This window comes from Pungitius pungitius, chromosome 1 (assembly GCF_949316345.1).
Source record: "Pungitius pungitius chromosome 1, fPunPun2.1, whole genome shotgun sequence".
Taxonomy (NCBI): Eukaryota; Metazoa; Chordata; class Actinopteri; order Perciformes; family Gasterosteidae; genus Pungitius; species Pungitius pungitius.
Genome location: NC_084900.1, coordinates 23,789,826 through 23,803,372, shown reverse-complemented (window position 1 = coordinate 23,803,372; position 13,547 = coordinate 23,789,826). Strand labels below are relative to the sequence as shown.

The 13,547-nt window shown below is 53.2% G+C and overlaps 1 protein-coding gene across 11 annotated transcripts in view; it reads left to right on the top strand.

Moving 5' to 3' along the window:
- agrn (agrin) overlaps nucleotides 1-13,547 on the top strand; it is a 202,121-nt gene that overhangs the window by 180,250 nt on the left and 8,324 nt on the right. For 5 of the 11 annotated variants that reach the window (XM_037478860.2, XM_062563318.1, XM_037478858.2 and 2 more), the window contains 5 exons: nucleotides 379-390; nucleotides 2,237-2,353; nucleotides 4,059-4,242; nucleotides 4,891-4,978; nucleotides 5,838-5,861. In XM_037478860.2, the coding sequence (XP_037334757.2) occupies nucleotides 379-390; nucleotides 2,237-2,353; nucleotides 4,059-4,242; nucleotides 4,891-4,978; nucleotides 5,838-5,861 (425 nt within the window). The remainder of the gene's footprint in view (nucleotides 1-378; nucleotides 391-2,236; nucleotides 2,354-4,058; nucleotides 4,243-4,890; nucleotides 4,979-5,837; nucleotides 5,862-13,547) is intronic. The other 6 variants (XM_037478864.2, XM_037478863.2, XM_037478867.2 and 3 more) reach the window with 3 other exon arrangements.

Sequence of the window (13,547 nt, the reverse complement as noted above, 5' to 3'; positions counted from 1 at the left end):
TCATCTTTTCTTAATGGCACCAACTGCTTCGTGCTCGGCCTACTCAGTGACGTCCCTTTTGGGGTCGCTCTCTCAAAGTGTAAACTCACACTTGCACGGCTTTGCAGGTTTTATACGTCACAGGAAGGTGCATGTGCAATGTTTCTTCACATTTTTGCCTTAATCTCACTTTTACTGCAGCTATGTATTATGCTTTTATAGATGGGGCCTGTGTGTGCATGAAAGAGTACACGTGGGTATGTGCGTGTGTTTTACACTTGCTCGCTCTACTGTAGCTCTGCATGCCTCTCTGTGCACAGATACCTACTAGTCTTCCCCTAATAACTCTCTTCCTCCCTATTTTCTTTCCTTCTCTATGATGTGCTGTCTGGAAATAAGAAATCACGCAAGGTAATGAGACCAGTCCCAGTCACACCTTAGCCCATGTTTCATTTGAGTCCCTCACTATGTCCTCTCACCCACATCTCTCCATGCATCAACAGCACAGGGGGAAAGGTACTTTAAAGCTTTAAAGGTGCCAGTTCTGTTAGAAAAACCATTTCATAAGCTCACGCACACACAAACACACGCGGCGGCGAAGAAGAGATGCTCTTACAAGAACGCGGCTTGGCTTTCACCTCGGCCCATCTGCTGTGGGGGTGGCAGGGGGTGAGAGAGTGGGAGGGAAGAAGGGAAAGAAGACTGCCATCTCGGTGACGGCCATTGTTTTTTCTTGCAACACAAAATGTCTTCATTAGTCCAACGTGGGCGGAGATATCACGCCGGTGCCGCGGGCCATCCGAAAAAGTGAGAGAACACACGAGGGCGAAGGCGAGCAAAGGGAGAGAAAAACACACCGTGGGAGACGGCGAGGTGCCAAGCCGAGCCAAGCTGTTCTTTTGTCATCTGCTCTCACCCCGTCTGCAAACAGGAGCAATCGCCCCATAATACCATGAAGCTGCTCACTCTCTCACTTTCTCACTCCCTCGCTCGCCCGTAACAACACACGCACCACTCACTGAACATCACCCGTGTCTCAGACCCGGTGCAGACTATCACCTGTGTGAGACAAAACAGAACACTTCATTGCATGCAATCTTATTTTAAAGTTGTAGAAAAAGTAACGTTACATCAGGAGCCTGTGCTTAAATTTATAAGGCGTGACGTGTCAAAGTCCAGGGGAGCGTGTTCCGTCCGTACGTATCTGTGCCTGGTGCCTGCACCCACAGCCTGAGGCGGCCTCCTCCGCCCTGCAATCAATGACAACTTTTTGGCTAATCCCAAAAGGCGGCAGCCACGTCGGCTGGGTCCCGCGGCGTTGGCCACGGCCCCCGCCATGTCTCTGCTGGAAGCGGCTCAAGGTGCAGGGGCGCGGCCCGGGGCTTCGAGCTCAAGCACCGCTGCCTCCTGCACTCCAAATCCCATCCTAAATAAAAGCCGAGCCGGTGCCAGCCGGCCTTCACAAGGCCTGTTTATTTTGCCCCTTCCATCATTTTTCCAGCAATTAACTCCGCTTTAGCCCTCTGGCAATTACTGCTCTACATAAAATATAGATCATTAATTCCTTCTGTCTGAAGTGGGCCGCCTCTTCCTCGCAAAATGGGAGAAGCGGTACCATGCTAATACGGAGCCATTGTCCCAAAGGTTCGGTGGAAGGAATCGAATTTCATAGCCGTCTGCAGCGCAAATGAATTGCAATTAATATGCCTCCACACTGAAGCGCTTGAAAGGTCTGTGCTTATGATCAGCCATTCATTAGAGATGTCTGTTAAGAAGCATCCATATCCCAAGTACAGCCTGGTGCTGATTTCCCTTTGTGCTTTCTTTTTATATCTCTGAGGATAATTGACCAGTTTCTGGGTGACATAGAAATCAATTACGTTGCAATGCATCAAGTGTATTGACGTGGAAAAAAGGTCTAGAAAGTGCAGTTAAAGTGCCTGCCCGCTACAATATGGATAACTGTGCTTTTTTTTCATTTCTTTTAATGGGACAATCTATATGACTGTGGCATGTCTGCAGATGTGTTTTATGAAACTCACTCTTTATGTCTCTACTAAAGGGATACAACTTATGTTACGCTCCCCTGACACAAACACATTACTCCACTCACTCGAGCAAAACTCTAAACCAGTACGTCCTGAATAAAAAAAAACAACCTGAATAGAATTGGAGATGGGGTACAGATGAGACCCCCCCCACCCCTGAGTTTGCATAGCACTACCTCACCATACCTCTTTGTGTCCTGTCTCATCAGAACCTGCACATAGATCTTAACCTGAAAGAGTCTCTTTTTGTTGGCGGAGCTCCCGATTACAGCCGACTAGCAAGAGTGGCGGCTCTCACGGAGGGCTTCAGGGGAACGATCCAAGAGGTGAGTGTGGACGAGGTGTATTGTGTCGTTGGCTGTGTCCGGGGATCCTGCAGATGCACTTACTGTATGTTGTTTGAATGAATCTCAGGCCCTTGTGCACTCAGAGGCGGTTATTAGCTGTCATTAAGTACAGTACTACAGCCCCCCCCCCCCCCCCCTTTAGTCATTTCCCATTAGACGCTCGCACTGTGACGGGCAGTGGCTCTGCTCATTTGGATTAGCATGCACTAATAATAGAAAGCACATCTTGAAGGCCCCCAACTTTAACAATTCTCAGATCTTTCCCTGACAGCCTTCCAGTTTTATTTATTTTCTTCCACTTTCCAAAAAGCTCATCTCTGAGTGCCAAAAATACCCCAGCAGAACAAAGGCAGGATGCTACTGTTTGTGCAAACTTGTCATGAGTTCTCTTCTGCAAACTTTCCCTTGACAGTTTCAGGCAAATCAAAAGCTAAATGTGGCATTTGTCTTCCTAGGCCTGTGGGGAATAGTTAATTATGAGGAAAGAAAGCTTGTATTCTCAGTTTAGCGTATGATGTGTCAACTCCTAATTTCACTGACGCAGCTCATGTGTCAAACACAATCAACTAAATTGCTATTTAAAAATGCTTGGTGATAATTGAATAATTGTAAATATATATATATATATATATATATATATATATAAATATATATATATATTATCTTGATACTTTCATTTGGACAACAGCAAGAAGTGCTAACAAATGATGATCTTGAAATGAAAGTGTTTTTCAGAGGAGCGAAAAAATGAACCTGATAAATTTGACATTGAAGGCAATGAAAGAGATTTAAAAGCAAGACAAGAATCATAAATGCAACCCTCTGAAGATTTAAAACAATGGATATCAAGAGAATTGCATAAACACAGGTCTGTAATTAATGAGATTATAGCGATTGGACCGCAATATCAGCTTTATAAGAGTATATAGTATGTATTGACTTCATATTATATATTGTATGCCATCTATTAAAGGCTATAAAAAGATATTTTACACTACAAATAAATCATGCTAACTAGTCAACTAGGAGCTCGCAAAGGGTTTTTTGCACAATCCTGCATCCGCCCGTTAGCCGTTGTTCATCCTAACACATGAATCATTTGCAGTCTGCTCTTTCTAGCACTGTAGTATTCGTATTGATCAATCATGTTCGGGCAGGCCTTAGTTGGATGCAGGTTAACAGTCTGTGTGGAGAACAGATGGAACGCATCGACCAAAAGGCAATTCTGAAACTCTGCAGCTATGCTCCTACGACGATTTAGCTCTTTAGGGGTCCAAGATTAGCCCGTATACCAAATACTTTTGAAACAATTTTATGGAATTCGATCTCCGTCAAATCTCCGACTCCAGTCACTCGTGGAAAGTTGCTAAGCGGACTTTAAACAAGGAGCTCACAAAAAGGGAAGTCTTGGTCCGAAACACCATGAATGCAGCCACTCGCCCCGAGAGGGTTATGCACCGTCTGGATCTGAGATTGCAATCAAAAAAACTGCAATCAACGAGTGAAAAACTTTATTTTTCCTCCTCCTGATTTTTTCCTAAAAGGTCAGTGTGAACAGTAACCGTAGCTGAACTAAAATGCAGCAATGAAAGCACCAAATGTTTGGATAAAACAGATTCATGCTGCCTCGGTACCTCGTCTGTGTAAGCTATCGCCCCTTTAACCCTATGCTACCTGCTTCCAGATCATCCTCATGGGTAACCCCATCCTCAGGGAGGAGAACGCCCTGCGCTCCAGCAGCGTGGCCATGTTCCAGGACCACCCGTGCTCCCAGGAGCCCTGCCACAACGGCGGCATCTGCAAGCCCACGCTGCAAACCTACGAGTGCCTCTGCCTCCACGGGTTCAGGGGGGAGCGCTGTCAGAGCAGTGAGTGCCGTCTCTCCCCACAGCCACGTCACATCTGTCTGTATCCGACTTCGAGTCGAGGGCCCACAGACCATGCTGATGCTAGAGCAGTTTTTTTTCCCCCTGCAATACTCGCTGGCTTCTGATCATCTCATCACGAGAACTTATCACCAATAGTTGGAATTGCTTGTTCAACGGAGAGTTAGCTCCTCTTTGGTTTGTTTGTATTGCATTGAGTCTCTTCCATGCCATAGTGATGGTCTCGACAAGAGACCTTTGATGTCTCTTTCAGATGGTGTTCTCATATATTGATTTCAAACTAAAGTGGCAGTTATGAAAATGATGAAACCCTTCAATTGAATATTCATGAAATGCCCCATTTCCAGACTTGCACATCCCTTTCATCATCTTTCCGTCAGCCTGCCAGACGTATAGTCACTCTGGCCTGATCTTTGTAAAATACCCAGTCCCTGCCTTTGCCATTAACCTTGTCGGTGTGGCCGGCTGTCCCTTTCTCGTTAATTAAAACTACAAAACGCACCATCACCGCCCGTCCCATTTGCTCACTCTCCGATGCTTTCAGCTCTGATAACTGAACTGTCTTATTGATTGGTGTGATCTCACCGGCTGAACAAATCTCCTCCCCTCCTCCCTTCCCTTCCTTCACAGCCGTCTACGAGAAGGCCGCCGGAGAGCCCGAGGCCATTGCCTTTGACGGGCGGACGTTCATCGAGTACCACAACGCCGTCACGAAGAGGTGAGGAAGAGGACACGGGGAAGGTCCCCGTTTACTCAGCGCCATCCAGCACCTCCATCGCAGTAGCCATTAGCCAAATAACCCCTGTGTCCATCCATCTCCGTGAGCCGCGATGACAGTGTTGATGGTATCATCAGTGCTGAGGCTTCAGGGTGAAATAGGCGCTTAGCTAATAGCTCCCCCCCCCCCCCCACCCCCCTCCCTGGCCTCTATGTCCGTGACAGTCGTGCTTCCACTTTTGACAGGATTTGGCTAATTAACGAGGCGGTAAATAATCACAGCGTTGCCCTGAGCGAGCTCACTTTGCTCTGCGATCCGCTGCGCGCTCGTGGACAATCGGCCTTACGGGCACGATTCCCCTTTTTGCCGTAGTTTGTAAATTTGTGTGACGTTTTTTCTGTAAACTCTTAGGTGTGAAACATTAAAGAAAAGCAAACGGCAACAAAACAAAACAAAAAACAACCTCTCCCGGCAGCTGATGAGACATTTTTACTCTTCCATCCATCTACAAGGTTGGCATAAACCCCCAACACTTTGATAGGATGCACCTACAGGAGAGATCCAGCATACGGCTCTATATCTCTTCACACACACATACTGTACACACACACACACACACTCAGGTGTGAAAAGCAGGCCACAGCCTGCACATCCTCACACTCCCGAGGGGGACGCCCACTCAGAGGCAGCTGGCTGGAGAACCCTGTCGCATCATGCGTGTCCCGTTATGTGTACCTTTTTCTGTCTGTCCGGGGTCTCGGCGTTCCGGCCGCTTGACCTTTTGTCTGACCTCCCATGTCGTTGTCCACACGTGTTGTCTCATATGGATGTCCTTCACTGTCTTTCCTTTTCACTCAAGCCAACTGACCAATGAGATCCCAGAGTAAGTAGACCTTATGACTGGGTATTTACCCAGCTTCAAATCCAGCCCAACTAACAGCAACCTCAATAAAAAAAAATACATTTTTGATAGTTAACCCAAAAGATGAGATTAAAGTACATTCAGTTTTCAGTCCTAATTTCCACACAGAAAATCATCTCTCCGTTTAAGTCAGATTTTATATTCCTGCTCCATACCTATGATTTAATTTGACAGATTCCATTTCAAAAACGTTGTGCTAAGCAAAGGCATGCATGAGTGTGTGCATGACAAGCATTGTGCTCAAGCCCTCAGAGAAAATGAATTGCTGTATGAAGAATGTGCATTATTTGATGCATGTTTGTAACCCGTTCATGAGCCAAATGAATTGCCATGCACTATACACTGAATCTGTTATGTGGGAAGTGAACGAGACCCTGAAAACTGCAAGAGGAGGAGACACTAAATAACCCTTAACCTAGTTTCCACTTGGGAAAGCCCTCGGTCATGATTCAGTCATTAAAGGTTTTTCTTCAGTCATTAGTTCAGTAAGTATCCTCTTTTTTGAAAGATATGTAAAGATCCCAGAAAGTGACGAAGCGAAATTCAGCTCAAATTACGCCGACTTAATTCCCAGAGTTCCCAATCCATGGCAGGGCTTCTGTCATTTAGTTTTTTTGCCAGATCTCCAATTGTAAATTGTGAATAATTACAAAGTGCTACAGAGAGGCAGTGACGTGTTAATCACAGCTTTGTCTCCCTTTGTAGATAGACCTCCCGATAGAGATCTCTCCGCAGTCTGCAGCCGGGAGCATCAATCTCACTTAGCACGAGGGGACGGTGGCCCTCGGAGCCAGACTGTCAGAAGTTTAATGGATGTCACGTTTACTAAGAGCCTAGATGGGTGTGAATCTAAGCAAAGTGGCGCGTCGGTCGATTTAGCGTCATTTGATTTTTGTAAAAATCCTCCTCGACAGCGTCATCAGGAGGCGGGTGGAGCCAAAAAGCTCACCCAGGGGTTAATGTCGCCGTTACTATTTACAGCCCCCTTTGATCACACCCTCCTACCCGTATCTGAAAGCTCGGGTCGATTGGCTCCGGCACCATTATCGCTTGACCCTAATTTCTTGACAACTGCCCAATTTTTCTCATCCACGGCATCCATCTGCAGACGGACGGCCGTAAGAGGCTGCACTGTGGTGCGCTGCGCCATGAATAAAGAGCAGGACGCTGACTTAAAGCAGTCCTTTAGCTGTGTGGACACTGACCACGAGTGCACTTAATCTTGAAGAAAAAAACTGATTGTAGCAGAGTGCGGAGTAACACGCGGACACTGGCAGCTTGAATATAAGTTTCTTTATTTGCTCGCAGTGCTCCGAGGTTGCACACTCCTCGCACACTCCTCGTTCACTCGTCGTTTGCTCGCCGTTCACTCGTCGGTTGCTCGTGCGTGCTCCAGAGTTCCCGGCTCTCTCTTTCCAGATCTGTTTACTGGTTTTAAGCACAGGGGACAATTAGTTGATACATCCCAGCTGTGCTCATCACCTGCCGGCACCGTTCCCTGCACCCCTCCTCCCAGCTCTCCTCCCCGCCCCGCAGCTGAGCTAATCACACCCCACCACCACATACCCCCACCGCCCGACTTAGGCCGGGGAGCCGTCCGGCCGAACCAACTCCCCCCCCCCCCCCCCCCCTCCTCCTCCTCCTTCTCTGGAGGGCGGGAGAGGAAGTCGGCCACGACCATCTGCGTCCCGGGCCTATGGATCACCTTGAAGTTAAAAGGCTGTAAAGCTAGATACCACCGAGTGATCCGGGCGTTGGTATCCTTCATGCGGTGGAGCCACTGCAGCGGGGCGTGATCCGAGCAGAGGGTGAATGAGCGTCCCAGGAGGTAGTACCGCAGGGAGTCGACCGCCCACCGGATGGCCAGGCACTCCTTCTCTACGGTGCTGTACCTGGCCTCTCTCTCCGATAACTTCCGGCTGATGTAGAGGACTGGGCGGTCCACCCCCTGCACCTGCTGGGACAAAACGGCCCCCAGCCCTCTGCTCGACGCATCAGTCTGCAAGACAAAAGGGAGAGAAAAGTCAGGTGTATGGAGGAGAGGTTCCCCGCAGAGAGCTTGTTTTACCCCCTCAACCGCCCACTGGCACCGCTCGGTCCACTGGACCGGATCTGGGGCACCTTTCCGGGTCAGGTCAGTCAAGGGGCTGGTCAGTTCCGCAAAGCCCGGGATGAACCTCCTGTAGTACCCGGCCAGCCCCAGGAACTGCCTCACCTCTTTTTTTGTCTTAGGACGCGGGCAGGCCGCAATAGCCGCGGTCTTGTCTACCTGAGGGCGCACCTGCCCGCCCCCCAAGTGGTACCCCAGATACCGTACCTCCCTCCGCCCAACTGCACACTTCCCCGGGTTGGCGGTGAGCCCGGCCTGCCTCGGGGATTCCAGCACCGCGCCCACCTGCCGCACATGCTCCGCCCAGGTGGTGCTGTGGATGATCACATCATCCAGGTAGGCGGCAGCATATGCAGCATGCGGGCGAAGCACCCGGTCCATGAGGCGTTGGAAGGTGGCCGGGGCCCCGAACAACCCAAAGGGAAGCATGGCGAATTGGTATAACCCAAACGGAGTGGAGAAGGCCGTCTTTTCCTTGGACTCTGGTGACAAGGGAATCTGCCAGTAGCCCTTGGTTAAATCCAGTGTCGTAAAAAAACGTGCGGTGCCCAGTCGGTCCAGGAGTTCGTCGACCCGGGGCATCGGGTAGGCATCGAAACGTGACACGTCATTCACCCTGCGATAGTCCACACAGAACCGCACAGACCCATCCTTCTTAGCGACCAAGACGATGGGGCTGCACCAGGCGCTGTTGGACTCCTCTATTACCCCCATCTCCAGCATCGCCGCTAATTCCCGCTGAACCACTTTTCTCTTGTGTTCAGGCAACCGGTAGGGCCGTGTTCGCACTGTCACGCCCGGGGACGTCTCAATGTGGTGCGCTATGAGGTCCGTGCGACCTGGCAGGAGAGAGAACACATCATTAAACTGACTTTGCAACTGGGCTAAGTCCGTTTTCTGGGCCGCAGAGAGATGGGCCTCGAAGTGGAGCCGGGTCGGATCGGTGGACTTAGAAACCTCGGGCCCCAGCTCCTCTCTCTCAGCTACTGCGGACACCAGCGAAACGGACTCCGCCTCTCTCCATTGTTTGAGGAGGTTGAGGTGGTAGATCTGTGTAGCTCCGCCCCTGTCAGATCGCACCACCTCATAGTCGACGTCCCCCACCCGCCGTGTGACCTCGAAGGGCCCTTGCCACCTGGCGAGGAGTTTTGAGCTGGAGGAAGGAAGCAATACAAGAACTTTTTCTCCCGGTGTAAATTGTCTCAGCTTTGCTCCTCTGTTGTACAGCCGTTGTTGACGCTCCTGGGCCTCGAGCAAATTCTCACGTGACAACTCACCCAGTGTGTGGAGTTTGGCTCGCAGGTCCAGGACGTATTGAATCTCGTTCTTACTGGTGCTCGGACCCTCCTCCCAGTGTTCTTTAAGCAGGTCGAGCACCCCCCGGGGTTTCCTGCCAAACAGCAGCTCAAAGGGAGAAAATCCCGTGGAGGCCTGAGGCACCTCCCGCACTGCAAACAACAGAGGATCAAGCCATTTATCCCAATGACGTTCATCGTCGTGAATGAACTTACGAATCATGGATTTTAAGGTTTTGTTCAGCCGCTCCACCAGCCCGTCGGTCTGGGGGTGATAGACGCTGGTCCGAACAGACTTAACTCCCAGTAATTCGTAAAGTTCCCGCAGTGTACGTGACATGAACGAGGTGCCCTGGTCCGTTAGAATCTCTTTCGGGATTCCAACGCGGGAGATGACCTGAAACAGTGCCTGCGCAACACTCCTCGCGGAGATGTTGCGCAACGGCATTCCCTTGGGATATCGCGTTGCGTAATCCACCAGAACTAGCACAAAGCGATATCCCCGTGCACTCCGGTGAAACGGCCCGATAAGGTCCATCCCTAAGCGCTCGAACGGCACCTCCACCAACGGGAGCGGTCGCAGCGGCGCTCTCGGAATGGCCGGCTGGTTCACTAGCTGACACTGCGGGCAGGACGCGCACCATCGGCGCACATCCGCCCAAATGCCTGGCCAGTAAAAGCGGGCCGTTATCCGGTCCATAGTTTTGTCACTACCCATGTGGCCCGCCATCGGGTTATAGTGAGCCGCCTGGAAAATTATTTCCCGACGGCTTTTTGGTATTACCAACTGGGTGTTCTCCTGACCTGTACGAGTGTCACGACTCACTCTGTATAACCTGTCCCTGATCAATGAAAAGTGCGGGTATGATAATGCGGTGTCAGGGCGCACCATGTGACCATCAATACGTATCACCTGGTCGAAGGCCGAGCGTAGAGTATCATCACGAGACTGTTCCAGTGGAAAATCTTCCATGGAGCGTAATTCGGGAGCCCGCGGGGTCTCCGTGGGAGGCTCCGTTGGTTCCCCGTCCCTGTCTGCAGTGTCGGATAACCTCGCGTCACCACTGAGCACCGCACACATCCCGCATGTCCCTGCTGCTCGTGACCGCACCCCCGCGCACTGCCCCGCTAACTTATGAAACCCTGCCCAGTCTGTCCCCAAGATTAGGGGGTGCGTAAGGCGGGAGCTAACCGCAACCTTAATCTTATGCTTTTTTCCCCCACACCTAATCTCTACCGGTACCACTGGGTAGTCGTGAATATCCCCATGCACACACTTAATACATACCCGCGATGCCTCCACCAATGCCCCGGGTCGAACCAGCCTCTGGTGGATCATGGACTGCGTGCAGCCCGAATCCACCATCGCCTGGTATGTACCCCCCTGGATCCTTACCGGAACGCAGTACGTCGCTCCCGGGCCGGGGGAGGGTGTTGGAGGTCCGGCAACCCTCACCGTCTGGCCCACCTCCATCAGGGGGCACTCCCGCCGGTAGTGCCCGGGCTGCCCGCACCTCCAACACTCCTGCCCTGGCGGTTGAGGCGCTCTCGGTGGGTCGGGAAGAGTGCCGGGTCCGGTCGGTTCCCCACGGTCGCCCCCCCTGGTCCGGGCTGGTGATCGCGGCGTCGGCAGGGGCCACGCCGCGGCCGGCTGCTGGGTCCTCCTTCGCGGCGTGGGGACTGGGGGTGGTGACGCGGCCGGGCGTCCGCCGTCGCCCCGTCCGCCGGGGTGAGCCGCCAGGTGGTCCTCTGCTAGGGTGACAGCCGCCTCCAGCGTCGCCGGGCGGTGGTAGCGGACCCACGACGAGGTCCGTGGCGGCAGGCCCTGCAGGAATTGCTCTACCACCACCTTCTCCACCACCGCCGGTGCTCCGCCCGCGCCCTCCGGCTGCAGCCATCTGTTGGCCGCGTCCCTGAGCTGCTGGGCGAAGGCAAACGGGCGGTCCCCCGGCCCCAGCTTCGCCTCCCGGAAGCGCCTCCGGTGGTCCTCGGGGGAGAGCCCCAGCCGGTCAACGATGGCCCTCTTCACCCCGTCGTAGTCGTGCCGCGCCCCCGGTGGCAGACCAAGCGCCGCCGTCTGCGCCTCCCCGGACAGTAGTGGCAGTAGGCGGATCGCCCACTCGTCCGCCGGCCACCCGCACGCCCCCGCCATCGCCTCGAACATTTCGAGGTAGGACTGCACCTCGTCTGCCGGCGTCATTCTGTGCAGCACCACCCCCGCGTAGGCCGAGGGAGCCGCCTGGCCGGGTCGCCAACTGCTCCAGCACCTGGGTCTGCCGGTCCGCCTGGGCCTGGAGCGCCCCCATAAAGTGCCGGTTGGCCTCCGCCTGCTCCCGCTGCATCGCGGCGATTTCGCCCAGCATCCGCCCGAGCGCGACCGCCGGCTGCGCCATCCCCTCCGCGTGGTGATCGCTGGGTTCCATCCGCTAGTTGGGCGCCACTGTAGCAGAGTGCGGAGTAACACGCGGACACTGGCAGCTTGAATATAAGTTTCTTTATTTGCTCGCAGTGCTCCGAGGTTGCACACTCCTCGCACACTCCTCGTTCACTCGTCGGTTGCTCGTGCGTGCTCCAGAGTTCCCGGCTCTCTCTTTCCAGATCTGTTTACTGGTTTTAAGCACAGGGGACAATTAGTTGATACATCCCAGCTGTGCTCATCACCTGCCGGCACCGTTCCCTGCACCCCTCCTCCCAGCTCTCCTCCCCGCCCCGCAGCTGAGCTAATCTGTATGGAAATACATACAGTACACATTCATTGATCCTAGTTATTTGTGCAGTATTAGTATTTCATGTGACAATCAGCGCAGAATCAGCTGAAATAGCAAAGTTTCTTCTATCACGTCAGATGACGCTCTGCTTTTGTAGTGTAGATTCCCATTAACACTATAATTAATCTAATAATCCATCCTGATGACATTTTCTACACCCACAGCATGTGTCTGCAGTGTACACATGAATAAATAGCCCTTAAATTGGACACACTGACACATGTTTTCATTTGGATAACAGTTTCAGATGCAGTACTTTTTGCCCCACTGTGGTGTCACATTAATGGATTCCTTCATTAGAAACGGATTAACTGCGTGAGCTTTGTGAATGACCCACTTAACACCTTTCACACGATCTGTGATTTATGGCCGCTGAACATTTGCTGCCCCGTCCGCCGGGGTGAGCCGCCAGGTGGTCCTCTGCTAGGGTGACAGCCGCCTCCAGCGTCGCCGGGCGGTGGTAGCGGACCCACGACGAGGTCCGTGGCGGCAGGCCCTGCAGGAATTGCTCTACCACCACCTTCTCCACCACCGCCGGTGCTCCGCCCGCGCCCTCCGGCTGCAGCCATCTGTTGGCCGCGTCCCTGAGCTGCTGGGCGAAGGCAAACGGGCGGTCCCCCGGCCCCAGCTTCGCCTCCCGGAAGCGCCTCCGGTGGTCCTCGGGGGAGAGCCCCAGCCGGTCAACGATGGCCCTCTTCACCCCGTCGTAGTCGTGCCGCGCCCCCGGTGGCAGACCAAGCGCCGCCGTCTGCGCCTCCCCGGACAGTAGTGGCAGTAGGCGGATCGCCCACTCGTCCGCCGGCCACCCGCACGCCCCCGCCATCGCCTCGAACATTTCGAGGTAGGACTGCACCTCGTCTGCCGGCGTCATTCTGTGCAGCACCACCCCCGCGTAGGCCGAGGGAGCCGCCTGGCCGGGTCGCCAACTGCTCCAGCACCTGGGTCTGCCGGTCCGCCTGGGCCTGGAGCGCCCCCATAAAGTGCCGGTTGGCCTCCGCCTGCTCCCGCTGCATCGCGGCGATTTCGCCCAGCATCCGCCCGAGCGCGACCGCCGGCTGCGCCATCCCCTCCGCGTGGTGATCGCTGGGTTCCATCCGCTAGTTGGGCGCCACTGTAGCAGAGTGCGGAGTAACACGCGGACACTGGCAGCTTGAATATAAGTTTCTTTATTTGCTCGCAGTGCTCCGAGGTTGCACACTCCTCGCACACTCCTCGTTCACTCGTCGGTTGCTCGTGCGTGCTCCAGAGTTCCCGGCTCTCTCTTTCCAGATCTGTTTACTGGTTTTAAGCACAGGGGACAATTAGTTGATACATCCCAGCTGTGCTCATCACCTGCCGGCACCGTTCCCTGCACCCCTCCTCCCAGCTCTCCTCCCCGCCCCGCAGCTGAGCTAATCACACCCCACCACCACACTGATAAATGCTTCATCTCGGCATTTTGGTGCGTTAGTGTTCCATCTTGACTCCGACCTGC